The 27,328-nt window shown below is 26.7% G+C and overlaps 7 protein-coding genes across 16 annotated transcripts; 4 read left to right on the top strand and 3 right to left on the bottom strand.

Annotated features, from left to right (window-relative positions):
* Positions 1-315: 315 nt before the first annotated feature.
* LOC124422773 (lysophosphatidylserine lipase ABHD12) lies at positions 316-4,551 on the top strand. 8 transcript variants are annotated; one of them, XM_046959664.1, is made up of 11 exons: positions 316-635; positions 1,183-1,234; positions 1,675-1,777; positions 2,052-2,170; positions 2,262-2,367; positions 2,461-2,660; positions 2,733-2,868; positions 3,239-3,356; positions 3,430-3,591; positions 3,680-3,807; positions 3,902-4,551. In XM_046959664.1, exons 3-11 carry the CDS (start codon positions 1,707-1,709, stop codon positions 3,936-3,938), a joined length of 1,077 nt encoding a protein of 358 aa, XP_046815620.1. In that variant the 5' UTR covers positions 316-635; positions 1,183-1,234; positions 1,675-1,706; the 3' UTR covers positions 3,939-4,551. The 8 variants fall into 8 exon arrangements, with proteins under 8 accessions (XP_046815620.1, XP_046815621.1, XP_046815619.1 ...); XM_046959662.1 differs by having other exon boundaries at positions 317-635; positions 1,663-1,777; XM_046959661.1 differs by lacking the exon at positions 316-635 and adding an exon at positions 1,050-1,067 and having other exon boundaries at positions 1,663-1,777.
* Positions 4,552-4,816: 265 nt separating this feature from the next.
* LOC124423118 (26S proteasome regulatory subunit 10B) lies at positions 4,817-6,900 on the top strand. The gene is made up of 7 exons (XM_046960524.1): positions 4,817-4,976; positions 5,243-5,322; positions 5,417-5,456; positions 5,576-5,712; positions 5,800-6,172; positions 6,293-6,556; positions 6,633-6,900. The coding sequence occupies exons 1-7, from the start codon at positions 4,880-4,882 to the stop codon at positions 6,821-6,823; spliced, it is 1,182 nt and encodes a 393-aa protein (XP_046816480.1). The 5' UTR covers positions 4,817-4,879; the 3' UTR covers positions 6,824-6,900.
* Positions 6,901-7,051: 151 nt separating this feature from the next.
* Positions 7,052-8,298, bottom strand: LOC124423119 (tRNA (guanine-N(7)-)-methyltransferase non-catalytic subunit wdr4). The gene has a single exon (XM_046960525.1). It carries the CDS (start codon positions 8,291-8,293, stop codon positions 7,130-7,132), a length of 1,164 nt encoding a protein of 387 aa, XP_046816481.1. The 5' UTR covers positions 8,294-8,298; the 3' UTR covers positions 7,052-7,129.
* Positions 8,299-8,771: 473 nt separating this feature from the next.
* LOC124423114 (DNA mismatch repair protein Msh2) lies at positions 8,772-20,523 on the top strand. 3 transcript variants are annotated; one of them, XM_046960520.1, is made up of 15 exons: positions 8,772-8,914; positions 8,981-9,030; positions 16,612-16,735; positions 16,809-17,065; positions 17,207-17,374; positions 17,458-17,646; positions 17,742-18,136; positions 18,268-18,482; positions 18,622-18,939; positions 19,013-19,234; positions 19,311-19,543; positions 19,654-19,745; positions 19,832-20,054; positions 20,120-20,212; positions 20,300-20,523. In XM_046960520.1, exons 1-15 carry the CDS (start codon positions 8,881-8,883, stop codon positions 20,456-20,458), a joined length of 2,772 nt encoding a protein of 923 aa, XP_046816476.1. In that variant the 5' UTR covers positions 8,772-8,880; the 3' UTR covers positions 20,459-20,523. The 3 variants fall into 3 exon arrangements, with proteins under 3 accessions (XP_046816476.1, XP_046816474.1, XP_046816477.1); XM_046960518.1 differs by lacking the exons at positions 8,772-8,914; positions 8,981-9,030 and adding an exon at positions 15,200-15,304; XM_046960521.1 differs by lacking the exons at positions 8,772-8,914; positions 8,981-9,030 and adding an exon at positions 16,476-16,525.
* On the bottom strand, positions 9,046-14,957 carry LOC124423113 (putative uncharacterized protein DDB_G0282133). The gene is made up of 2 exons (XM_046960517.1): positions 14,820-14,957; positions 9,046-14,577 (listed from the first exon to the last, which is right to left on the bottom strand). The coding sequence occupies exon 2, from the start codon at positions 14,563-14,565 to the stop codon at positions 9,373-9,375; it is 5,193 nt and encodes a 1,730-aa protein (XP_046816473.1). The 5' UTR covers positions 14,566-14,577; positions 14,820-14,957; the 3' UTR covers positions 9,046-9,372.
* Positions 20,524-20,890: 367 nt separating the features above from the next.
* Positions 20,891-25,243, top strand: LOC124423115 (actin-related protein 6-like). Its single transcript, XM_046960522.1, has 5 exons — positions 20,891-21,026; positions 21,181-21,990; positions 22,069-22,432; positions 22,501-22,843; positions 22,955-25,243. The coding sequence occupies exons 1-5, from the start codon at positions 20,899-20,901 to the stop codon at positions 23,041-23,043; spliced, it is 1,734 nt and encodes a 577-aa protein (XP_046816478.1). The 5' UTR covers positions 20,891-20,898; the 3' UTR covers positions 23,044-25,243.
* On the bottom strand, positions 24,833-27,125 carry LOC124423121 (ras-related protein Rab-39B). The gene is made up of 3 exons (XM_046960528.1): positions 26,534-27,125; positions 26,007-26,116; positions 24,833-25,801 (listed from the first exon to the last, which is right to left on the bottom strand). Exons 1-3 carry the CDS (start codon positions 26,639-26,641, stop codon positions 25,363-25,365), a joined length of 657 nt encoding a protein of 218 aa, XP_046816484.1. The 5' UTR covers positions 26,642-27,125; the 3' UTR covers positions 24,833-25,362.
* Positions 27,126-27,328: the final 203 nt, after the last annotated feature.

The following is a 27,328-nucleotide window of genomic DNA, read 5'->3' as shown; positions in this document are numbered from 1 at the left end:
GGATGAGTACAAATTTATGCATTAAATATTTTGTAAGTGCTTCGTTTTTCGCGCCGAATGTATGACATCATAACCTTGCAATCTGATTGGCTGTACGTAAAACTGTAGCAGTAAAATTCCAACATGTTGAATTTTTCGACCATTACTGTTACGCCAGTGTTACAGCGGCCAATCAAGTAACGCGATAGGTCGCAACTTTTCTATGTTATGGCTACCATAAATAATAAAAATATAGAGGTATAAACTTAATATTTAAACGAATATAATCGATCGTAAAGTACTTAACTCAAACAACGATAGAGGAGCGTGTATCAAAAACATTGAAAAAGTAAATTGCATAAAATACAATGCATATAAAGAGTTGTCACTGATAAACAGATTTTAACGATCTGTTCAAATGTGATCTAATTTTTAACAAATTGTTTTGTCGAAAATCAAATCTAATTATTCGAAATTTTTGATTGTTTATTATTAGTACATTACATATTTCTACTTAATAAATATTACATTAAAATTGGACTTAGAAAAGATATAAAAAGAAAAAAGAAGAACATAGTAACAATTCGTGGAAAAACCATAAAGCGTAATTTCCGTCGATTATTTAGGAATACGTCATACCGTTCTATAGTTCTGAAGTAAGCACTATTTAATTTATTGTCTGCTTTCTTTGATTCCTTTCAGTATATCTTCTAAGCTCCTTCGGAAAGGTCATTTTAATAGTGATTTATAATTGCCCATTTGTGATAATTATTTTCTTTTTATAATATAATTTGTGAATATTAGAAAAAATAAAAAAGAATTTTAATCCAATGTTTTAATTAAACATTGAATTTAAATGTTGAAGAGATTAATCATTTATTAATCAATATTATAGTTAACTATTGTTAACACAGAAAAAAGAATGAGTGTGCTTCCTTTTAATGATATTTTATAATAGTTCATTACAATCATAGTTGAAGTATAATTATACGTATTATAATAATATTGATAATTGTGCCAATTTATCAATATTTTTTATATTTACTTAATATGTTATATTGGTTGCCAAAAAAACGCTTAGTAAAAAGGTAACAATTTCTTTTGTTGTGCCTGCATGATAACAAAGACAAAGAATTAATAGGATTAAGAGATATAAATATTTTTTTTTTGTATATATTTACCATTAATATATTAACTTATAAGTATACGAACGGATTCAACCATTATTCAACAAAGACAGGCTTCTAATGCAAAAGTAAGTTTACATACTTATAAATAGGAAAAAAAAAAAAGAAAAAAAAAAATACAGTACTCTTCATTATTATTATAATTAATTATATTAATATCTTTAAATTTGCATTAATGCAAATTGCACATGATCATACAATGTTTTATTATACAAAGTTTTTCGGATAAAGTTATTTAAAGAAGATTATAAAATTATAAAATAGAATGATTATGTAATTACTTTTACTATTTATACATATATTTATGACTCATTTCATTTGGATAATTTATCTCTAGATTTTTTTCATAAATAATGATATGCATCTATAAAATAAATGCATATATACTTGAAACATCAATTACAGAATATTAAGAACATAACATTCCAAATAAAATGTGCTTTTATAACTTCCTGTAATAAATTTTGCTAACTGAAAGTATTTTACATCATAAAAGGACTTGTGACAGGAATCCTTAAGCTTTGATAGCTACTAACAAACATGCGATCGAGTTACCTACTCTTAGCAGCAGTGATACCATTCATCGTCCTTGATATTTGGTATACAGGAATGTAAGTTACTTTGTTGAATCAATCAAACTTCTGTGGTTAATTATTGGTATATCTAATTATATACTTTCTCTTATTTAACATCATAAGCAAATTAAATGACCAAATAATCCAAATAACATTAATTTAATGCTTTTCCAACATATTAATTACACTTGGAGTATAGCATATAAGTATATTCTATAAATAGATGTTACTATTGCTTTTTTAACTATTCTTTTTATTATGAGATATAATATATAAATTGTAATTCTAATACTATCTATATATATTTCAGATGTTTATTGTGGATCATGAAAGTATCAATTCTAACTTATCTTATTTTATTTGGTATTTTACCTATTATATTTCATTATTCTTATACAGTACAAAAAAAAATCCTTTTTTTAAATTTTGGTAAATATTCACCTTTTGTGCATTGGTACCAACATATGTAACAACAAACCTACTAATTCTTCAAACAAAATAATAAATTTTATTTTTTTAGTATATTGGCCACTTAACACTGATTTTTCGAAACCAGAGATTCTTGGCTTGAAAGGAGTTAGAAATTTTTACTTGCATACCAATGAACATGTAAAATTAGGAGTATGGTAAATAATACGAGAAATATAACTATAAATTTTAATTGGTATTATACATATATATATATATATCTTTTTACATTATTGTCTATCTGTTTTCAGGCATATATTGCCGCAATCTTTAATAAATGATTCATTTGTTCCAACGAATGAAGCTTTTGAAACTACTTTACATAACAGTAGTAAACCAGTTTTTGTATATATGCATGGAAATAGTGGAAATAGAGCAAGTAGCCACAGATTAGAACTTTATAAACTTTTCCAAAATTTGGATTATCATGTTGTGTGCTTTGATTATAGAAGTGTGCATAAAGATCATTCATATTCATTCTCTAATTTGTTTGACAGAGTATAATTTTAAATATGATATTTAGGTTATGGAGATAGCGACAAAGCAGACCTCTCAGAAACAGGTATTGTCAATGATAGTAAATATATTATTGAATGGGTAATGGCTAAAGTTAATGGCACTGCACCTGTTTTTGTTTGGGGACATTCTTTGGGTACTGGGTAAGAGTTCAAATATCGTTCGATATATTTATAGATACATATTAAATATAATAAAATATGATTGAGAGTGTAGAAAAAGGCATATATTGTAGAAGCCACTTATTTAATTGTTACAATGAACAATGAAAATTGTTTTTGTTTTTCTGTAAATTTTATGAAATCTTGATATACATCTTTCTTCTAGACAATCATTCATATGTGTTTAATATTCTTGTATACAATATTACATATATATTATTGTATTTAATATTATATATATATAAATATATATATATGTATATATATATATATATATATATATATATATACTCTTATATATATATATATAATATTACAAAATGTAATTTTAATACAAATTCTTTGAGGATAGAGTGTCCACGCATGCATTAGCATTATTAGGTGCTAAAGGTATAATACCTACGGGTTTGATACTCGAATCACCTTTCAATAATATTATTGATGAAATAAGCGAGCATCCATTTGCACAGGTTTTTTATTTTTATATTTTTAAAAATATGCTCCTCTTTCTTAATTTCTGATGTCTTATTCGTTTTAATACAGATATTTAAACACTTACCATGGTTCAATTGGCTAATTGTAGAACCTTTCTTTCACAATGGTTTACGATTTGAATCTGACGAACACATTAAAAATGTTAGTTGTCCTGTTATGATATTACATGCTGAAGATGATAACATTATACCATTATATTTGGGTGAAAAAGTATGTTTAAATATTATACCTGAAATAATATATCTATTAGAAGTATTTAAGAAATAAACAATATATCTTTTTATAATATATATTTCAGTTGTATCAAGCAGGATTGAATTATCATAAAAATGAAACAAATCTAATTGAAATGATTAGAATAGATGCATTATATGAACTTGGACATAAATATATTTGTCGATATAAAATATTACCGAATATAATTGAGTAAGTAAATGAAATAACTTGAGTTATTCTTAAAATTATATTTAAATGTATAAAATATATTAACTTCCGATATTTTTTGCATCTTTGTTTTTAGGTCGTTTGTAACAAAATTCCAAAAAAAACAAGACTGAAGAAAGTACTTAAACTATCTACAGTATTACTATGCAACTTTGTTCCCAATAGAGTTTTGATGGTATTTTGTACATTTAAAAGAGTACAAGAATGAGTATTATACAATTAATAAACTTAAAACAAAAATATTGATGAAATTATCCTCTAAGATTTTCAATTACAAAATACTAATTAATCATAAAAGTATGAATATAATTACGAGAATAAAAAATTTATTATATTGGTGATAATTTTATTATAAAATATTGAAACGTGCAATTTTCAAGTAATACATTTATTTTTATATATATTGCAATGAAAGTGACTTTCTTCTATTAATGTGAGTTTATTGTACAGTCTCTCAGATTATTAAAAAAACAAATGCATCATTAAATCACAAATAGGATTAATAATGTAGTTAGGTAATTAACTAGGATAAATTGCTTTATGTATTATTTTTATTTTATTCATTGAGTTATAAGAATTTGTTTTGAAAAAATATAAGCATGAACTGAGTGTATTTGATTCTTATGATATATACTTGTGATAAACATTGTCATGTATTTATAATGTAATTGTAATACATAAATGTAAAAATTAATATTAAAATATAAAGTATTAATACAAAATTTATTTCAATAGCAGTTTTTTTGAATCTGTTTAAATTTCATTTTCAAAATAAAAAATGTTTAATATGTAATTAATAACAGTTTGTAAAATTTAATTATTATTATCAATTAAATATATTTTTATTGAAATTTTTCAGTTTAAAAAAAAAAGATAATAGAAAATAATTAGATTATTATTCTTATATACTTCCATTTTGTTTTATACTCCATTATTGAAATCACAAATTGTAGATGGAAGTACAATCGAGGATGAAGTTAGTAAACTTCGTCAATTCTATATGAATCTACCTAGAAACGTTTTCAATGACAGTTATACAGCAAAATAAGTAAAAATGGCGGTCACCATGGATTCTGTAAGAGAAAAGGTTCTTCAAAATTATCGAAAAAAACTTCTGGAACACAAAGAAGTAGAATCACGATTAAAAGAAAGTAAGATGTATATATTTTTATTTTTTTTTTTTAAATAATTTGCCCTTTCCAGAAACGTATATATTACCTAACCTCATTTTCCTATAATAGTTCTTTGTTTCATGTTTGATTTATTATTAATTGTTATTTATATTTTATTATTTCCTCTATAATTAAATACATATAAATATAAAATGATACTTTTTGTATACATGTAATAGATATATATATATATATATATATATATATATATATATGTGGGTGTAAATATTTTTTTATATTTATAGTGAGGGAACACTTAAAAGATTTGACCAAACAATATGACAAGTCCGAAAATGACTTGAAAGCTCTTCAAAGTGTTGGTCAGGTAAATAAATCATATTGTTTAATAAGTATAGTTTTAAATATTTCTTTGTGTAAAAAATTATCAATATGTGCACACATATATTTTCTTTTCATAGATAGTTGGTGAGGTTCTTAAGCAACTTACAGAAGAGAAATGTAAGTGAAATGCTTTAACAAATATAAAACCATATTATATAACAAAAAAGAAAAAAGATCTAGAAACATTTTGTTTTATTTTAAGAAAGAATATAAAAAAATATGTAATGTTATTTCAGTTATAGTAAAAGCAACAAATGGTCCTCGCTATGTTGTTGGTTGTAGACGTCAACTTGATAAAAATAAATTAAAGTCTGGAACCAGAGTTGCTCTTGATATGACAACTTTAACTATAATGCGTTATTTACCACGTGAGGTAAAAATAATTTGATATGCAATAATTAAATGTATATTATACTTTAGTTGTCTATACTTGTTATAAACTGTATTTTATCTCGTTTAGGTTGATCCATTGGTTTACAATATGTCTCATGAAGATCCTGGTGATGTTACATATTCTGCTATTGGTGGTTTAAGCGAACAAATACGTGAATTACGAGAAGTTATAGAATTACCTTTATTAAATCCTGAACTTTTTCAAAGAGTTGGTATTACTCCACCTAAGGGATGTTTATTATATGGTCCACCTGGTACTGGCAAAACACTACTGGCAAGGGCAGTTGCTAGTCAATTAGATGCAAATTTCTTGAAAGTTGTATCAAGTGCTATTGTTGACAAATATATTGGAGAATCAGCACGATTGATCAGAGAAATGTTTAATTATGCTCGTGATCATCAACCGTGTATTATATTCATGGATGAAATTGATGCTATAGGTAAAATTTTTTATATAGAAACGACATTTTGATAAAGTTAATAGTATATATAAAAAAAAAAATAATATATATACATAAAAGAAATATTACTTAATATTATTAATATTTGATTTTACATAGGCGGGCGAAGATTTTCTGAGGGAACTAGTGCAGATAGAGAGATTCAAAGAACTCTAATGGAATTATTAAATCAAATGGACGGCTTTGATTCTTTAGGTCAAGTTAAAATGATAATGGCAACAAATAGACCTGATACTTTGGACCCTGCTCTTTTAAGACCCGGTCGTTTGGACAGAAAGATTGAAATACCGTTACCTAATGAACAAGCACGACTTGAAATTTTGAAAATTCATGCAGGTCCAATTGCTAAGCATGGTGACATTGGTAAATATATTAATATGTAATGTATAATATACATAATCTTTATGATTTAACAATAATTGGCTAATATTTAATACAGATTATGAGGCAGTAGTTAAATTATCAGATGGATTTAATGGGGCAGATTTAAGAAATGTTTGTACAGAAGCTGGATTATTTGCAATAAGATTGGAGAGAGAATATGTTGTCCAAGAAGATTTTATGAAAGCTGTAAGGAAAGTTTCAGATAATAAGAAACTTGAATCAAAGTTAGATTATAAACCAGTATAAGAAAGCAACATAGCTATTGTGATTTAGTGAATGATACAAATAAATCAATAAAATAGCCTTATTTTATCTTAACAATACATACATTTTCATGTGAATTTGCATATTAATAATATATTAATCATGCTTAACTCGTCATCAATATATTTTGTCTGATATCATAAATTCATGTAAACTTATCATGCTTTTATTATTCAAATAATGAGATGAATTTACATTTATAATACATGATGTTGTATGCTTATTTTTCTCTTTTCTTTTCTATTTTTTTTTCTTTTTTTGGAATTTTATTTTGTTAACTGAAAATGCTTATTCCAAAGTATTTGACAGACGTGATTTTTTTCTTTCTAAATACTGTTGTACGTTATCATATTTTCTTTTGTACAAAATAGGGAATAAATTTTGCGTAAGTGTATTATTATTCAATGACATCCAAACTTCATTCAATTCTTTTAATGTATTATTTGTAATTGAGTCCAATACAAAATGATTATTCTTCAAAATATATATGTTCACTCCTGAATTGGTTAAAACCCACATTCGATGATTATTTAAAAAACAATCTAAAGGTTCATCTTCCATTATTATAGTTTCAATCCAAGTAGCTCTTAATTGTGATTCCACTGTTTCATCAATGATATATATCAGTAATATATTACTACTATAAAAACTTATAACAAGTAAAGACGATAATTTATCAAGTGCCATAGCTTTTAAATGTTTCACAGGTAAGACATTTACGTATTCTTCATAATGATTAGTTTTAAGAATTTGATTAAATTTGTCAATATTATATTTAGCAATTTTTTCACTAAAATTAATGGTTAATAATTCTCTACCATATTCATAATTCCATAACATGAAAGTTCCATCTCCTCCCGAGGATACTAGAATTTTTTTTTTATGAGGTAGTTCACAAATATTCGTTACAAATTTACTATGTCCAAGACAATAAGATACAATATTATATGAATGTGGAAACATTGATACACGAATCTTTTCATCTCTATCAGTTGTTAAAATATACTTTCCATCTTCCGTGACAAGTATATCCAGCAGCATTGATAAATGTCCCAAGAGTAAAGTTCCATTTTCTATAGGATTTGCAGTAGAAAATAGATAAGCATCTCCAGCTTTATCGGCAACAATTATATCATTGTTTGGAGAAAATATTACTTTGCTTGCTGCTCTAGATAATATTCTGTTTGATATAAGCCTTTTACTTTTTCTTTCATATAAACACAATTGTTTACGATTTGTACATACCAAAAAATATTTGCCATCGTTAGAAAATGTTGTACTTATTATCATGTGATATGATTCTATATCTACATTGTTATGTATATTAACTACCTTATTACATTCCAACTGAGGTAGTGCTATGGTATTTATTAAGTTATTATCGATGTTGTATATTATGAGATGATCATTGTTGCATACAACAATATCTGAATCGTATATGCAGAAACTCATATTCTTTTTAGATTTCAAATAAAATTTTTTTGAACAACAGCCATATAATGATATTTATTCGTTGTGATATATTTCACAGATCAAATCTTCACAACTTTAATTACTAATTCATTAGTAATACATGTGATTCACTGCTATCATACTTCAATATACGTTTATCGATTTCAGTATAAGGTTATCGATTAGAAGAGATCACTTTTTTTATAATAAATAAATTGAGAGTTCCACTTGCTTATTTTATTCTAAGCATGATGTTTTAAAATTTATAAAGTGCGATAATTAAAATTCTAACCAATACTTTGACGATGATATTAGTCAAACTATGACGTTCAGTGTAAAAGTTTGTCTAGAGACATTTATTTTTACATTTTAGAGACTTTTTTCTTATACTGTTATTAGTATCATCTTTTCGCGGGAAGCTGAAAAATCTTCTATCATACTCGAACTTAATGTGCGTGAATCTAATTACACGATACGATTAATTTTGAGACGTGTATATTTTCAATTATTTAATTTTTTATCAATTCTACTTTTTTTTTCTTTTTTTTTTTTTAGAAAATATTAAACGTATTATTTTTGTATTAATAATGGCTGTACAACCAAATCAACAATTTAGTATGGGTAAATAACCTTTGTTCTTAAGTTGTTCTCTCTTTTGTTATAATAATATATAATTAAATATTTCAGATCCACCTTCTCAAATCAGTTTTGTTAGATATTTCAAGAATCTTCCAGAAGTAAGTAAACGTTTATATGTAATATTAATATTTATTTTGTTTTAAAAGTTTATGATACCATTGTGAAATGATAACGTATTTACTTATAATTATAAAATTACAAAAAATCAATCTGCATCATAATTTTATATTTATCTTAATACATTATGCTTTATAGTTTTATAATACTAAATTATATGATTAATTTGTGAAAATGCTTTAGATTATAATATCATAAATTGAATATTGATATTATTTGAGCTTATATACAAATTGAATATATTATCTATGGTAAATAAAACATATATATTATAATTCCTTATAGAATATAGATTAAAAATGAATTAAATTAAAAAATTATATTTAACCGAACAGATCTTTAGCTTTTTCTTTTGCTTTATCAAAAGTAGTTGTAAATTTATGACCAAGTCTTGTCCAGAATGTTGGTGGAGTTTCGGTATCAACTGTTTCTGTTATTTCTGGTGTTTCTGGTATTTCTGGTATTACTGTTGTCGTAGTAGACAGAGGAATTACTTCTCTTGGTTTCTCTCTAATATCCCATGAATCTACACCATCTGAATAAGGAGGTAACGTAGCACTAGGATTTTGTGTTACATGATTAAAAATATCATCACTATGATTAGCATCATATGGACCACCACCATATGCTGCTAAAATACGTGGTTCTATTTTACCACCTGGATTATTGTTTTGAGAAGGGACATTTTCTTGATTATTGTTTTGATTTTCTTTCTTATACATTTCTTCTCGATTAGGATTTTGATTTAATTGAGATTGAGATTCACCATAATTATTTTGATATTCATTTTGTGTTGATTGTCTATAAATATGTCTAAATCTATGTCCGCCTTTAGTGAACCCAATTCTTTTGTGGAAATTTTGTTGTTGATGTTGCTGACTTCCATCTTTATCGACTGTTTGGATATTTGCCTGATTTGAGACTTCTTGCTGATTTGAAGATTGAAGATTTCCAGAGTTAAACTCATTATTTCTTTCAATTTCTTGATTAGATTTTGAATCATTTGATACTTGATATGAAATAGTTGTATCAGCAACATCACTTGAATGATGAATATGTACATTTGATTCTTTATTGTTATCAGTTGTGAATTGATAAGAAGTTGTATATCTTGGTTTCCATTTCGGTTTTGGTGCTGGTGTCAGTAAATGTAAAGGTTTATTTTCATTCAGATCTGATTGTTCTCCAGTTCCAGATACACTTGGATGGAAATATTGTTCACTTGTAAATTGCTGATTATGGCTGGTAGAATATCTTTGGTTATGTAATTGTTGTCCAAGTTCTAAATGTCCAAAAGTTTGTTGTATTAAATCATCATATCCACTTGTTTGAGTTGGATTATTACTCCAATCAGTAAAATCTTCAAAACGCTTATTATGACTACTTGGTTTTTGATGTTGCTGACCAAATTCTAAATGTCCCGAGGTCTGTTGTGTTAAATCATCTGTATGTTGATTATCTCTATTGCGATTTCTATGATTCTGTATCTGTTGTGTCTGTTGCCCAAATTCTAAATGTCCCGAAGTTTGTTGAGTAAAATCATCAAATCCACCTGTTTGTTGAGTTAAATCTTCATATTTTTGACTTAAACTATTCGGATTTCTGTGATTCTGTGTCTGCTGTCCAAATTCCAAATGTCCCGAAGTCTGTTGTGTTAAATCATCAAATCCACCCGTTTGTTGAGTTAAATCTTCATATTTTTGACTTAAACTATTCGGATTTCTGTGATTCTGTGTCTGCTGTCCAAATTCCAAATGTCCCGAAGTCTGTTGTGTTAAATCATCAAATCCACCTGTTTGTTGAGTAAGATCATCACTCTGTTGAGTTAAATCTTCAATATGTTGATTATCTCTACTGCGATTTCTGCGATTCTGTGTCTGTTGTGTCTGTTGCCCAAATTCTAAGTGTCCCGAAGTTTGTTGTGTTAAATCATCAAATCCACCTGTTTGTTGAGTTAGATCATCATTCTGTTGAGTTAAATCTTCATATTTTTGATTTGAATTACTGGGGTATCTGTGATTCTGTGTCTGTTGTCCAAATTCTAAATGTCCTGAAGTTTGTTGTGTTAAATCATCAAATCCACCAGTTTGTTGAGTTAAATCTTCATGCTTTTGACTTAAACTATTTGGATTTCTGTGATTCTGTGTCTGCTGTCCAAATTCCAAATGTCCCGAAGTCTGTTGTGTTAAATCATCAAATCCACCTGTTTGTTGAGTTAGATCGTCACTCTGTTGAGTTAGATCTTCAATACGTTGATTTTGTCTACTGCGATTTCTATGATTCTGTACTTGCTGTGTCTGTTGCCCAAATTCTAAATGTCCCGAAGTTTGTTGAGTTAAATCATCAAGTCCACCTGTTTGTTGAGTTAGATCGTCACTCTGTTGAGTTAGATCTTCATATTTTTTATTTGAACTACTGGGATATCTGTGATTCTGTGTCTGTTGTCCAAATTCTAAATGTCCTGAAGTTTGTTGTGTTAAATCATCAAATCCACCTGTTTGTTGAGTTAGATCATCACTCTGTTGAGTTAAATCTCCAATATGTTGATTATGTCTACTGCGATTTCTATGATTCTGTACCTGTTGTGTTTGTTGGCCGAATTCTAAATGTCCCGAAGTTTGTTGTGTTAAATCGTCAAATCCACCTGTTTGTTGAGTTAAATCTTCATATTTTTGACTTAAACTATTCGGATTTCTGTGATTTTGCGTCTGCTGTCCAAATTCCAAATTTCCCGAAGTCTGTTGTGTTAAATCATCAAATCCACCTGTTTGTTGAGTTAGATCATCACTCTGCTGAGTTAAATCTTCAATATGTTGATTATTTCTACTGCGATTTCTGTAATTCTGTATCTGTTGTGTCTGTTGCCCGAATTCTAAATGTCCTGAAGTTTGTTGCGTTAAATCATCAAATCCACCTGTTTGTTGAGTTAGATCATCACTCTGTTGAGTTAAATCTTCGATACGATGATTATGTCTATTGCGATTTCTATGATTCTGTACCTGTTGTGTCTGTTGGCCGAATTCTAAATGTCCCGAAGTTTGTTGGGTAAAATCATCAAATCCACCTGTTTGTTGAGTTAAATCTTCATATTTTTGACTTAAACTATTCGGATTTCTGTGATTTTGCGTCTGCTGTCCAAATTCCAAATTTCCCGAAGTCTGTTGTGTTAAATCATCAAATCCATCTGTTTGTTGAGTTAGATCATCACTCTGTTGAGTTAAATCTTCGATACGTTGATTATGTCTACTGCGATTTCTATGATTCTGTACTTGCTGTGTCTGTTGCCCAAATTCTAAATGTCCCGAAGTTTGTTGCGTTAAATCATCAAATCCACCTGTTTGTTGAGTTAGATCGTCACTCTGTTGAGTTAGATCTTCATATTTTTGATTTGAACTACTGGGATATCTATGATTCTGTGTCTGTTGTCCAAATTCCAAATGTCCCGAAGTCTGTTGTGTTAAATCATCAAATCCACTTGTTTGTTGAGTTAAATCTTCGTTTTGTTGAGTCAAATCTTCATATTTTTGACTACTTGGATATCCATGATTCTGTGTTTGTTGTCCAAATTCTAAATGTCCCGAAGTTTGTTGTGTTAAGTCATCAAATCCACTTGTTTGTTGTGTCAAGTCTTCACTCTGTTGAGTTAAATCTTGATTTTGTTGTTGTAACAATTGAAGTTCATTATCACTATATGCCAGTTTTTCTGGTTGATAATGTTTTGGATTTTTTGGAAATCTCCCATATTGCTGTTGTTGCTGACTGTCACTATGTCGATGATAGTCTGCATTACGTTTATATTTTCTGTTATATCTATGTTGACTTTGCTCCATTTCATGAGTACAATCTTCATATTGCATTCCTGGATCAATGCCATGTGTGCCAGTAACTACTTGTTGTGAATGTGCTGTATAGCCTGGATTGTAATTATTACCTACTGTACGAACAACTTCCATGTTGTATGCCCTACTTCTGTGATGTGAAGAATAATGATTTCTGTCATATGGATTAGTATTAACAATTTCACTTCTTTGTCCCATAGCATCCCAACCTTGTTGATGTTGTATTCTTTGGTCTCTTGTATATGGATAATTAGCAATGTTTTCATTCAATCTACTATGTTGTACATTATCTACAGATTGATAATTTTGTCTCATTTGTGATTGGCGTGTATCAAAATGTTCTCTTTGATAATCCTCATTGATATTTTGTTGTAGTCCAATCTGTTCATTATTCCTGTGCCTTTGATAATTACTATTTTCACTAATTTGAGGTTGAATATGACTGGGTAAAACATTTGTATGAGATTGAGAAATATATGTTTCTTCTCTTTGGTGTTGAATATTTGGTATATTTCTATTGTATACATTGTCTTGATTTCTGTATAATGCATCCTCAGCAGTAAGAGTTTGTCTATTTGGCAATTGATTTTGAGGTACGTTATATATTATTCCAATAGTAGGCATATACTCATTTAGATCTCTATGTCTATAATCAGCACTTTCAGCAACTTGTAGATCATTATTTTTATAACTAGGTGTTACATTATCTTGAATTAAATTTATGGTACCTGTATGCAAAGTGTTACTTGATGCCATATGTTTGGAATGAGATGATCGATGAATTTCTGTTTCCAGATTTTTGAATTCCTGATTTACTTTTTGTATTGTATTTTGCAAATCATGTATATTTGAAGCAATCTCATGTTTAGGATTGGTGCTTGTACTATATTGAGAAGTATAATTTTGTTGGTAATAACGAGTTGTTTTTGGACCAGTAACATATTGTCCCTCCTCTTCAAAAACACGTCCATGTCCTCCATCAGTTCTATATGTATTAACTTGAGACCAATTGCCAGGTCTTATTTCAATATGTCGATTTTGACCTTGTAACAATTCTGAATCACCACCAGACATTCCATGTTGACTCACTTGTAAATTATCACTTAATTCTCCAAAAATCTCATGTCTTCCATTATGACTTTCTCTTCCTCTGTATGATTGTTGTAAATTATCATTATGTAATTTATTATAATTATGTTCTTGTTTATATGATTCTGAATTTCTTGATTGCTCATATATTCTTTGACTGTCAGTATTATGCATAGAATTGTATCTATTTTGATTGATTAATCTTTCTGACTGTATTAAATCTGGATTATTTACATGAGTATTAGTATATGAAGAAGTATAATTCTTTTTAAAATATCTTACACGCTTTGAACCTTCAACATATTGTCCTTGCTCTTCATAAACTTTACCATGCCCACCATCTGTTTTATACTCATTTTGTTCTGTCCAGTTACCAGGTCTATTGTAATCAAGATTTAAATGATTTATGTTTCTTATATTTGAATCTGTTACCAAATCTGCATGATCATTAAGATTACTAGATACTTGATGAGTTCTATAAGAATTGACTTTTCGATAAGTAGTAGTACAGCTCTCTATGCAACCACTGGGTGCACATAATGATTGTGTAAATAAAATGAATAAGATAATTATCCTTTTCATTGCCATATTTAGACTGGTCTGTGAAATAAAAAAAGAGGATTTCTGTTAAAATTTATAGTAAATTGTATGTAATAATCAAATATATATAAAACATATTTAGATAACAGTAAGTAAGTTATGAATTTTTTATGATTTTTATATTTATCATTAATTACAAAATATTTATTATAATCTTTGAAATTATTCATTAATTAAATTTTTATATTCTATTATATTCGTAATATAACAAAATTTATTATTAAAAAATATTGTTTTATTACCTTGGAATAAATGACCAAGACACACTTTTAATTCACTCGCTAATCTAAAGATGTTCTCACTAACATTGAAGAATGACATATAACAGAAGCAGATTGCAGCAATAGCATTTATGTCTGTTTCCCCTTCTTCGTATCAGAATTCTGGGTTTTTCTTATTTCTTCTCTTTTCTTCATATGCTTACTTATCACTGAGACTTCGTGGTAAAAGTATATCAAATTCTACAATATAATATAAATGTACATTTCCCATTTATTGTCATTTATGTTATTTTATTTTTATTTATTTATTCTTTTTTTTTATATGCATATATAATATATCTTCTCATATAAATAATTCTCTGTTTATAACCATATAAATAAATCTCTCTAGTTTTTCTTATAGAATTATATAAATGTACATATCTTTGGGTTATAACATAAATAAGAATGATTTATTTTATTTATGTAAGAATGAAAGCAGGATGAAAAGTAATACTGCCTTCCAGGTAATAGCATTTCCATATTTAGTGTGATGTGTCACAGATTAAGTCATCCTTTGTCTATAAGATCTTCACTGTATTATTACTTTCATTCACAAGATTAGCAAATATAATTTCAAGGTTACTCTTATGTACTAAAGAAATACTCATTATATAAAATATATAACAAAAATCAAGTATACAATCTTTTAATATTATAACATTACAATAACTTTTAATATTTATTTCGCATAATAATTATGATCATACATTAATTTCAATTAAATAAAATATATTGCCTAATTTTATGGTAGCCTACTTATAACATAAATTATTTGTCTTCCTGGAATATGAACTCTGATCTTTTATCATAATAATATTTTATGATGACCTCATTATTATGGGCGTCAATAGATTTTCTGGATTGTACCAATACTTTCTGAATATGTACTACTTTAGTAATCAATAATAAAAATATAGATCACAACATACAATAAATATATTTCAAAATACAATATAAATATATAACAAATATAATAATAATAATATATATATTATTATATATAGTATAATAAAAATAAAGTCTATGTAAATTTATAATTTAATCAATGATCTATAAAATGTTAAAACACATTATTCATTTAACTGTGTATTTATTTATACAAAACTTTCTTGATCTTATTTAATTCATTCTTATGTATTTTTGTATTATTTTATGCTTGAAGTATGTGCATCAATACTTTTCGAGAATTCTTATATTTTATTTATACTCATTCAACAATCTGACCTTCCGATAGACATTGACCTATAGATATATTACAAGATTTCAAATTTTCTCAGTAATGAGTGAATAAATATTTCTGAAAATTGTATTATATATCCTGTTTAAAATACCCTTTTGGTAATATATCTAAAACATTATTTACAATACAATTATTATTAAAAATAAAATTTAAATTAAAATAGAATTTTATTTATTGAATTTTGGAAATTTGTACATATGCAAATATTAATTAATATTAATACAAGATATATTAATTTTTAGAACAAATATTTCCTTAAATTGCGCATATTTAACATCAATATTAACATTAATAATTTTTATCACTCTGAGTGTGTTCATTGCGTAAGTAGGTCAAGGCTAGTAAGTAGGTCGATGCTAATCAATTATATATAACATCAATAAGTATAAATTATACGTACATATACAATTTCTATTAACATATGCATTGGATACAAAATTATAATGTTACTATATATAATAATTTATTAATCAAAATATAATTGATTAAAAAACTATTTAAAAAAAAATAATGTTAATTCGTTTATTTTAGAAATCAAGTTCTACTATACGATTTTTTAACAGAGGTGATTATTATACATTACATGGAAGCGATGCTTTATTTGCTGCCAAAGAAGTTTTTAAAACAACATCTGTTTGCAAAATGCTTGGTGCTGGTAAGCTATTATAAAATTTTAATTTTGTTGTAATAAAAAATTATTATCTAAGAATTTAATTTTTTTATTATAGAACCTCATAAAACTGAAGGTGTTATATTAAATAAAAGTCATTTTGAGGCATTTATACGTGACTTATTATTAGTAAAACAATATAGAGTAGAAGTATACATCAATCAAGGATCGTCAAAAAACCAAAACTGGGTATTAGAATATAAAGGATCACCTGGTAATCTGTCACAATTTGAAGATATATTATTTGCTAACAATGATATTGCACTTGGAGTGTCAGTAATTGCTATAAAATTAGGGATAGAAGGAAAATCCAGAGTAAGTTTGTATAACGTTTGTATATCATAAAACAATATTGATTTATACTTATTATAGGTTTTATTTAAATTACTGATGTATATTTATGTAGAAATATGTTTATAATAAAATGTATAATATTTTATAATTTATAATATATAGATCGTAGGTTTAAGCTGTCTTGATACCGTAGCAACTTCTTTCTCAGTTTGTGAATTCCAAGATAGTGAATCTTTCTCAAATTTAGAAACATTTATTGTTACACTTAATCCAAAAGAATGTTTGCTAGTCCAGGGAGAAGGTAGTTATGAATTTGATACTTTAAAGCAGGTTGGTTAATTATAGAGAATATATTTTTATATGAAATATTATAGATTAGATTTATCTAATTTTTGTTATCATATATTTTTTAGGTAATAGAAAGAAGTAATATTTTAGTTACATTAAGAAAAAAGAGCGAGTTTTCTAGTGATTCAGTTGTACAAGATTTAAATACATTAATCAAATTTAAAAAAGGCCAGCAACAAAATGCTCAATCTTTACCTGAAGTAAATTTAACATTAGCTATGTCAGCTACATCTGCATTAATTAAATATTTGGATGTAAGTATATTTTTCATATAATTGTAATTTTTAAGAGAGAAAAGTTTTTTTTTTTTTTTAATAGAGATAAATGATACTTTAAAATTAAATTTCAGCTGACATCTGATGAAGGAAATATTCATCAATTTAGCCTAGAACAAATAAAACAATCACGCTATTTAAAATTGGATACAGCAGCTATAAAAGCTCTTAATATTGAGCCTCGTTTAGATGTATCTTCTAATTTAAATGGAAATGTACCTGCAAGTATTTTGACTTTATTGGATAAATGCAGAACTCCACAAGGTCATAGATTAATTGCACAATGGATTAGACAGCCTCTTACAGATTTGGCACTTATAAAAGAAAGACATGATATTGTAGAAGTATTAGTCAAAAACAATGAATTGAGATCTGCCCTTAGCGAAGATCATTTAAGACGTATACCAGACTTACAACAATTAGCTAAAAAATTATGTAAAAAAAAGGCTCATCTTCAAGACTGTTACAAGTATGTAACTAATATTATATTTTACAATATAGAAAATTTCTGTTTTATTGTATATCTTGATAAAAACTAACAGAGAAATAATTTATTTTATTATACTAGTTATATTTTTTAATTTATATATTTACTTGCAGAATTTATATGAGCGTGTCTCATTTGCCAAGATTGATACAACAACTTTCTGATGCTTCTGATATAACAGCATTAAAAGAATTGATTATAAATCCATTAAAAGAACTTGTTAACGATATGGATAAATTTCAACAAATGATTGAGCAGACTATTGATTTAGATGCAGCGGAAAAGGGAGATTTTTTAGTACGTCCAGATTTTGACGATGAATTGAAAGGTATAAATAGATAGTTGTTATGTTTGTTTATTATTCAACAAGATACAAATCGAGCGTTACATTTTTTTTATTTCAATTCTATCTATATTGCATATAAATGCATATAAATCCTAATATAATAATAATAAATTCCTAACAGAACTAAAGGAAGAAATGAATGAAATGGAAGAAAAAGTACAATCTCAATTAAGTAAAGTAGCTGATGATTTGGGTTTAGAATCAGGAAAATCATTAAAATTGGAAACCAATCAACAGTTTGGATATTACTTTCGAATAACGTTAAAGGAAGAAAAGGTACTAAGAAATAAAAAGAATTATTCTATATTAGACTCTAACAAAAGTGGTGTAAGATTTAGAAATAATAAATTAAGTGAATTGAATGATGAATATATTGCTGCTAGAGAGAAATATACAACTCAACAGAAAACTGTTGTTACAGAAATTATTGAAATTGCAGGTTAGTATATAATTATAAATTATAGTGATAAACAGAATTTATACGTATTTTATTATATATTGAATTTATATAGCCGGATATACTAGTCCGATTAAAAGTATTGGAGACGTTATCGCGTGTCTTGACGTTCTCATGGCATTTGCCTTAGCTGCAGCAAACGCACATAAAGCATACATACGCCCAGAAATGCTTTCTAGTGAGCACGGCGAATTTAATCTTATTCAAGTGAGACATCCTTGTTTGGAAATACAAGACGGCGTAGATTATATCGCTAACGACGTATATTTCAAAAGAGGTCAACATAATAAATTAATGAAGTATTAGGTTTTTAAAGATTATCATAGTTTATATTAATTCTTAAATAATTTTAGATGAGATTCATTGTTACATTATAACTGGTCCAAACATGGGCGGTAAAAGTACCTATATACGTTCTGCTGGTGTAACTGCATTAATGGCACACATTGGAAGTTTTGTTCCTTGTGATAAAGCAACAATATCTTTATTGGATTGTATATTAGCAAGAATTGGAGCTGATGATTCACAATTAAAAGGGCTCTCAACGTTTATGATGGAAATGATAGAAACAGCTGCTATTTTAAGGGTATGTTAAATTAATGACATTGTGTTTTTCAAGAAGAAAGTATGTATTTTTTCTCTTTTTTTTTTTCTTTTTTTTTTTAATTATTTTAATTATTTTCATATTATTTATAGACAGCAACATCTAATTCACTTGTCATTATTGATGAACTTGGTAGAGGTACATCAACGTATGAAGGATGTGGTATTGCTTGGTCCATAGCAGAGTAAAATTTATATTTTAATCTAAAATAATACATATATTGTTTACAATAGAATTATTTCTTGAATAATATGATATTTACTTTTTTAGGCATCTAGCAAAAGAAATTAAATCTTATTGCTTATTTGCAACACATTTTCACGAAGTTACGAGACTTTCTGAGGAAATACCTACTGTTAAAAATCAACACGTAACAGCTCTTGTACAAAACGATAAACTTACTTTACTTTATAAGATAAAGCCTGGTATTTGTGATCAAAGCTTTGGTATTCATGTTGCTAAGATGGCTAATTTTCCAAATAACGTAATAGAGGTAAATTTGGAACAATATAGCTTGTATTAAAAATAAGATAAATCAATTAATAATGTGTATTACAGTTTGCTAAGCGAAAACAAACAGAATTAGAGGATTATCAAGGAACAGTTTTTGAAGGATCTAATTGTCCAGAAAAAAAGCGAAAAATTATAAAGGTCTGAAAATAATAGTTTCTTATTGATTTATGTTACATTATTTATATAATAATATTCTTATTTACATTTTATATAATTTTATTATAGGAAGCTGATGGTTTGATAGCCGAGTTTCTCAATAAATGCAAAACATTAGATAAATCTTTACCAAATCCAGAACTAAGAGATAAGATCTCAGAATATAAAAAAGAAATTCGTTCTCATAAAAATCCATATATCGAAGCATTATTATCAGAAGTTCTCTAATTCATCTTATTTTAAATATGCCGAATAATTAAATATGCTGTCAATTATTGACAGAATAATTTTTATACATTTTTTAATTAAATGCGATTAATTGTAAGCTTAAATGACAGTATTAAGTTATTTGAAATAATAACATACTTTAAGAATATGTTATATTTCATGTACATAAAGTTTCATATAAAATTTCCATTTCTTTATTTAAAGCATTTCTTGTTCTTGTTTAAACATTCATTTTTAAAATTAAACCTTGTTCATCACAATCGGTTAATAATTATGTCTCTATTCATTGCTAAACCATAATAAAACCAAGGTTGATGAACAGCCTTAAGTCAATTTACTGCTAGTATTATAATCTTGAATCTGACTAACGTATTCAATGTCCTGAAGATTTAATTCATGATTGTTGACTATACTTTTTTATATCATTTTTATTAGTAATTATGGATCCTGCTATATTTCCTGAAGAGATTTGGATAAAAATTTTATTACATTGCGATGTACCTGATATTATTGCATTTGGTAATACCTGTAGTTATTTAAGAAAAACATCAAGTAGCGAATATTTATGGTGAGTTAGAGGTTAAGTTGTCAGTCAGCAGTCTTTAAACTCTATCAATTATGTTGATAAACAAAATATTGTTTATACTAAGATATCTGGAAAATAAAGATATTTAATGAATATTATAATGATATTTTTTTTTTCATTGATTCTTTTATTTTAGGAAAGTAAAATGGCTACAGTTATTATCGCAAGTACAGTTTAAATTTCCTGACATAAAGCAGTTGCAATCATTTTCTGTCAATTTTAAAGGAATGTGTTATAGACTGCATATGATAATTACATTAGGTGAAAATGTACGATTTCCAAAGTGTTACAATTGCAATGGATATACGTGTCAAAGAAATTGCGTGGAAGAGTTAAATGCTAAAGTTATAATCGAAATAGGAAATAAATATACATGGGCAATTACACCATCTAATTGTTTAAAGAGGCATTTTTCTATGTTTGCCGTCCCAAAACATTTTAATAAGGAATGTGAGGAGGAGATACTGATACCAAGTATACCAAGCTGTAGTACATGTCCAATAAGTAAAGGAAAATCATTAGCAAGGAAATTAAAATTATTAGGATTTCATGATACTGAATTACCTACAACAAGACTATTTTGTCTATTTTGTAATCCATTTCAATTATTTAAAGAAAAGAAAAAATTAATTAAACTTCATAGTTATCTTTCCTTTACAAAATCTAATTCTATTTATCAGAAACTTATAAATGGTTATTGTACAGATACCGTAAAAATTCTTGGTATACCAAATATTGAAGTTTTTAGTCCAGCCGAAGCTTTATTAAATAGTGGAACATTTTTAATTCTTAAAATTTTTCTTGATCATTTGTTTCATCAAATGGATTTAAATGTAACATTAAAAAAACCAAATGCAGTACTCATGTTTTGCGAGCCATTGGCTATACATCCTGCTTTAAGGAAACAATTATTACACTATTTATTTCAAGAAGTTAAAGTAACAAGGTATTTTTGTTACATATAACTTTTTATTATTTTAAAAACATAAAAATTTACATTATTTTTGATTTACATACTTTACAGAGTATGTTTGGTTCCAAAACCTTTAACAGCATGTGCTATATTGGATGTAGAAACATGTATTGTAGTCGATAGTGGTGCATTAAACACAACAGTTGCTGTAGTAATTGGCGGAAGAGTCATGCCTCAACGTTGGAAACTGTTACCTGTAGGTGGTTGGCATGTTGCTTATCACTTGAAACAAGCTATGCACTGGAAACGAAAAGAATATCATCAAATTCCAATATCTTATCTTGATACTCTAGCTGTAAAAGAGAGATGTAGACTGAGTTATAATATTAAAAATGAGGAAAGGGAAGGAGTACAGAAAATAAAAGAACATATTAATCTTAGAATTGACAGTTGTAATGAATTCAAACAATTTTGGGTAATTATTAAATTTATAAACACAAATGCAATACATAAAATTATGTAGTAATAACTTTTTTTTTATAGCATTTAACGTTTGAAGAACAAAATGAGCCCATGTATCAGAGAGTGTCATTAGGTTCAGAATTATATATTGCACCTGAGATGATGTATATTAGTCTTGGATTACCAGAAGTAATAAAAGAAGTTACATTTGGTTTGCCGGAAGATACAATGTACGATTGCCTTTCACACATTCTGCTTACTGGGGGTAATACAGATTTATCTGGTTTCAAATCGAGACTGACTAAAGATTTGCGAGAATTGTTACCTGAATATAGTGAAATTTTGGAAGTAAGAAGTTGTCCTGGTACACATGGTTGGAATGTTGCAATGGGATCTACACATGTATCATTAGCTACACACCCTGGTAATATTAATATTTATACATTTTTTTCTTCTTAATAAGCTTAAATAGTAATAATGATGAACGTTTGTTATTAAGACTTTTAAATAATTTGTATTTTTAAATAACTTATAGATAAAACACCACCCGAATATGTTGAAGGTAATCCTTTTTGGTTATCACGAGAAGAGTACGTATTGTTTGGATGTGATTCATTAGAATAATAAGAATAATATAAATAAAATATTTGCAATTTCCTTACTTATTATATTAACGAAAATTTCTTGCATTATTAATGCATATATCAGAAAATAAACGTTACCATCATCGAGTATATTTTATTCTATATTGTTTATTAGATATATATGTTTATCAGATAATAATAGTATGTATAATAAGCTACAATATAGAATTATCATTATTATTATCGAAAAAATTTCAATATTTACATTTTAATGTGTATGATGTTTAATGAATATTTATTGTAATACTTTTATATATATTTTGCAAATTTTTTTACTCTCATTTAATTCATGTTATATAAATACAAAACTATATCTTATAGAATATTATAGTTGAAGTTTATATAAAATCTTTGATCGCTACAATGTCTTTGTTATTATTATAGATAGTTTATATATTGTGTTTGTTGTATTTTATAACTTGAACGTCAATAGCAACAAGTGAAGTACTTATGTAAAAAATTGACATTATATATCTTTATAATTTATTATTTTTTACTTTATTTATTTGAATTGTTAGTATTAATTGATTGTATTTTTGTTTTTATTATTATTTGAAACAATAAATTGCACACAAGAATGATCTCTTTCATGTAATTAATAATGATACAATTATTTTATTGGAATTTCGTTTATTATTTATAAGCATTACACTTTTGAATTAGTATCCTGAATATTGTTTATACAATTATGACACCAAAGCTAAATAATATTCATTTTAGAATAATATAAATGATATTTTTTAAATGATATTATTCAATTATATGTTGTTCATAATTTCTTTAGTAATATACATTAATAATCAATTTAAATAAATATGCAATAAATGTGTTGTAAAATGTATAGATAAAAAGTATAGTATTAAAATTTTATTTACATCAGCATACAAAGTCATATATCATTTAGCACATGACATATATTATGAATATTATTATTAAAACTCAACATAATTATAATTATATTTAAACAAAATAATTATGTTTAATTGGCTTGTAGTAAATTTTTATCAAATTGATTTCTAATAAATTGTATAACATTATGTTTTCATGATTTCTGTTATAATGTATAAAATATGACATAATAAACAGGTATTTATTGTTATTCTATATAATAATGCAAAACACATTTACTTATTGTGCCAATAAATAATCAGACACCAATTACAATATTTTGTCATGACAATTATGTTGTATAAATATATTGTGTCACAAATTATTTTATATACAAACTTTTAATTGATTTATATCATTATTGCAAGAAGAAGTCTCATGAATTTTTTCATGTAAAAAGTTTTCAAATGTACCAATATAATGAAATAACAATCTACAATTTGATTTCTTATTCATGAGATATATTATTTGTTATTATAAGTTAAAAATATTCAGTAAAAAAAAAAAAAAAGAAAAAAGCATATAAATTTCATGTTTCTTCTTCTTTAACACTTTATACAATGTATGCTCTAATGAATTACAGATACTTTTAACGTACATTCATGTAAATAATTTAATGTATTACATTATAAATCTAAACTATTTTCAGAAATGTGACTTGGTAACATTTTTTTTTATTATTTCATTCATTATGAAATAATTTCAACAAAGAGCACAGCCGTTATATAACAGAAAGTTAGATTTATATAAAAGTATTTCTATAATAGCATACATAAAACTTGTAATACATTATTATAAGAATACATATTACAAAAATGACTCAGAAGAAAATACATATATTTTAGTTTTTAAATGAAATAAAAAAAAAAAACAATCCTATCTGAATTTTTAAATGTTTTTAATCATTCATATACTTTTTAATTTATACATACTATATACAAAAAATTCTACCTCATATGTATGCATAATGTCCATTATGTATAATTGTTAGTCTTTTGTCTAAAACAAAGAATGCGGTAAAAATTGTATATATTTTCTACTCAGAAAATTGTATTTGTTACTATCGCAACAACATTGGAAAAAGTATTTGGAATATACAATATTCAACATACATTTATGGTACAAAAAATGTAATCAATAATTCACTACGTATTAAATTTTCTGCTACATTCCCTGGATGAAATCAGTTGTGTTGAATGTCTATAGACTCATTTTCTATATCTTTACATTTATCATTGCTTATATTATTTAACATAAATATGTGGTGAATAGTATATGAATTCTTTAGTGAGTAAAATGAAAATTGTTTATCAAATGTAGATTGTAAGCAGTCTTAAATGAAGTCTCAACACAATTGATTTCTTATTATAAAATAATTTGTTTCTTTCAATAAATCAAAGTCATTCCTAATTTAACAACACGAAGACTTTGCAGGCTCTGCTTCAACTAAATTAAAATCTAAACCACCGGGTCTAGCAAATCCAGTTTTAATACCATCCCAACCATCTTCTACTTTATATTCACCAGTCTGTATTCTATTATAAACTTCTTGAGTAACTGTTCGAAATGCTTCTTCAACATTGACCCCTGTCTTTGCACTAGTTTCTATATGATGTACACCATGCTGATCAGCAAAAGCTCTAGCTTCTTCTTTTGATACTTCTCTTCTGCCACCATTTGTTACCAGATCCAATTTACAACCTACCAATGCAAATACAGGACGATGCGGTTCAATGTGCCTACGTGCTTCCATCATCCATTGAGGAATATGTTCAAAGCTAGTTCTGTTGCATACATCATATACAAGTAGTGCTCCAACAGAATTTCTGTAGTAAGACTTTGTTATAGACCTAAAGTAAAAATAATATAATCTGTGCAATAGCATTTTACGTCAGGTTATTATACATAAAATATAATAGGACATGCAAAGGAAATTATATACATATGTATATATATGTATATATATATATATATATATATATACATATATATATGTGTATAGAGTACTACACATATACACATACAAACATACATACAATTTTAATCACAATTTACCTAAATCTTTCTTGTCCAGCTGTATCCCATAGTTGTAATTTTATTCTTGTACCATCTTTAACTTCAATTAAGCGTGCAAAAAAGTCTACACCGACTGTTGGGTCTGAGAGCTAAAATGAAAATTTTACAAGTCACTAATAGAATATGTATAGTTCTAATAATAAGAACATATTGAATACGTGAAATACATTATAACAGTTTGATAAAACAATCGATTACATTTTATAATAATTATTTAATAATTAAGCTATTCATACTTAATAACTAAAATTATATTAGTATTAATTTTTTCATAACCAAAGATCAATGATGTGCTGAAACACTATAGTATATATTTAAGATTAGATTACAAAATACTACGATGCATGCAGACTAATGTCCACATATATTACGCGTTAATAGAAATACAAAAAAAAGAAAAATATAGAAAGTGTCATGACGCCAAAAAGAGTAGATGTAACAAGGCATAACGATGACTTCCTGTTTATCAAAAAGTTATGATCACAGAGGACAAAAATGCATCGTACCTCTGCGAACTTCCCATCGGTGAAATATTTCAGGAGCGAACTCTTCCCGACCGTACTGTCGCCAATCAGTATTAGCCGAAATTGATAATCAAAAATTGGCTCCACCATCTCGATGAAAGATTAACGGCGGAGAGGTGTGGGGGTGAAGGGGGGAGAGCAAGCCAAAAAAAAAAAAAAATAAATCTCTCAACCAAATGCACGTTTCTTTTTTAAAATATATGCATTTTTTGTTGCACACACTTGTCAAGACAACTAGAATTCAGTTGACCGTGACATTAATCGTCAGCTTCCTACCACCTTTGCTCATTGTGCCGTCTCTATTGCGCACGTCACTGTACGAGTAAATACGCAGATCTTATGATTACGTATATCATCCTTTTTGTGTATAGCTTTTTATTACCACATTAGCACGTCTATTATTTACTAGCGATTAATAACGAAGGTTATTATGTTTTCTCGTTTTCGAAAAAAAAAAAAAAAAGAAAACTAAAAACAGAAGTTACAATTTTATGTAATCACAGAATGCTTTCTTTTCTAACGATTTATAAATTTAAGTCGTCATTATTAAACGTTACAACACACCAACAGTAGAATTCGGACAAGAAAGATCACTCCGAGAACTTCCGTGTACTAATCTAAAAAAGAAACTGCCTACCATTTTAATTTCGTACTCGGAAGGTCAGATGGCGCGCTAATAGATATTTTTTTTACTTGTGTATAAATGAGGCAATGCGCACGTCTGAATTACATATATGTGTATCAACAGTTTGGAAAATGTCTTCCTGAATATATGTT

This window comes from Vespa crabro, chromosome 3 (assembly GCF_910589235.1).
Source record: "Vespa crabro chromosome 3, iyVesCrab1.2, whole genome shotgun sequence".
Lineage (NCBI taxonomy): Eukaryota > Metazoa > Arthropoda > Insecta > Hymenoptera > Vespidae > Vespa > Vespa crabro.
Note: the sequence above shows the minus strand (reverse complement) of the source record. Positions and strands in the feature narration are given on the sequence as shown.

Excerpts from the sequence above, each read along its gene's own strand:
- LOC124422773 (XM_046959665.1), top strand. The coding sequence starts at position 1,707 with ATGCGATCGAGTTACCTACTCTTAGCAGCAGTGATACCATTCATCGTC. Across the intron at positions 2,171-2,261 it reads AATCCTTTTTTTAAATTTTG|TATATTGGCCACTTAACACT; the intron begins GTAAATATTCAC and ends TTATTTTTTTAG. Across the intron at positions 2,661-2,732 it reads TGTGTGCTTTGATTATAGAA|GTTATGGAGATAGCGACAAA; the intron begins GTGTGCATAAAG and ends TATGATATTTAG.
- LOC124423118 (XM_046960524.1), top strand. The coding sequence starts at position 4,880 with ATGGCGGTCACCATGGATTCTGTAAGAGAAAAGGTTCTTCAAAATTAT. Across the intron at positions 5,323-5,416 it reads CTCTTCAAAGTGTTGGTCAG|ATAGTTGGTGAGGTTCTTAA; the intron begins GTAAATAAATCA and ends TTCTTTTCATAG. Across the intron at positions 5,457-5,575 it reads GCAACTTACAGAAGAGAAAT|TTATAGTAAAAGCAACAAAT; the intron begins GTAAGTGAAATG and ends ATGTTATTTCAG.
- LOC124423119 (XM_046960525.1), bottom strand. The coding sequence starts at position 8,293 with ATGAGTTTCTGCATATACGATTCAGATATTGTTGTATGCAACAATGAT.
- LOC124423113 (XM_046960517.1), bottom strand. The coding sequence starts at position 14,565 with ATGGCAATGAAAAGGATAATTATCTTATTCATTTTATTTACACAATCA.
- LOC124423114 (XM_046960518.1), top strand. The coding sequence starts at position 15,212 with ATGTACATATCTTTGGGTTATAACATAAATAAGAATGATTTATTTTAT. Across the intron at positions 18,137-18,267 it reads CATCTTCAAGACTGTTACAA|AATTTATATGAGCGTGTCTC; the intron begins GTATGTAACTAA and ends ATTTACTTGCAG. Across the intron at positions 18,940-19,012 it reads AGAAATTATTGAAATTGCAG|CCGGATATACTAGTCCGATT; the intron begins GTTAGTATATAA and ends GAATTTATATAG.
- LOC124423115 (XM_046960522.1), top strand. The coding sequence starts at position 20,899 with ATGGATCCTGCTATATTTCCTGAAGAGATTTGGATAAAAATTTTATTA. Across the intron at positions 22,433-22,500 it reads ATGAATTCAAACAATTTTGG|CATTTAACGTTTGAAGAACA; the intron begins GTAATTATTAAA and ends TTTTTTTTATAG. Across the intron at positions 22,844-22,954 it reads ATCATTAGCTACACACCCTG|ATAAAACACCACCCGAATAT; the intron begins GTAATATTAATA and ends AATAACTTATAG.
- LOC124423121 (XM_046960528.1), bottom strand. The coding sequence starts at position 26,641 with ATGGTGGAGCCAATTTTTGATTATCAATTTCGGCTAATACTGATTGGC. Across the intron at positions 26,117-26,533 it reads CCGATGGGAAGTTCGCAGAG|CTCTCAGACCCAACAGTCGG; the intron begins GTACGATGCATT and ends TTTTCATTTTAG. Across the intron at positions 25,802-26,006 it reads GCTGGACAAGAAAGATTTAG|GTCTATAACAAAGTCTTACT; the intron begins GTAAATTGTGAT and ends TTTTTACTTTAG.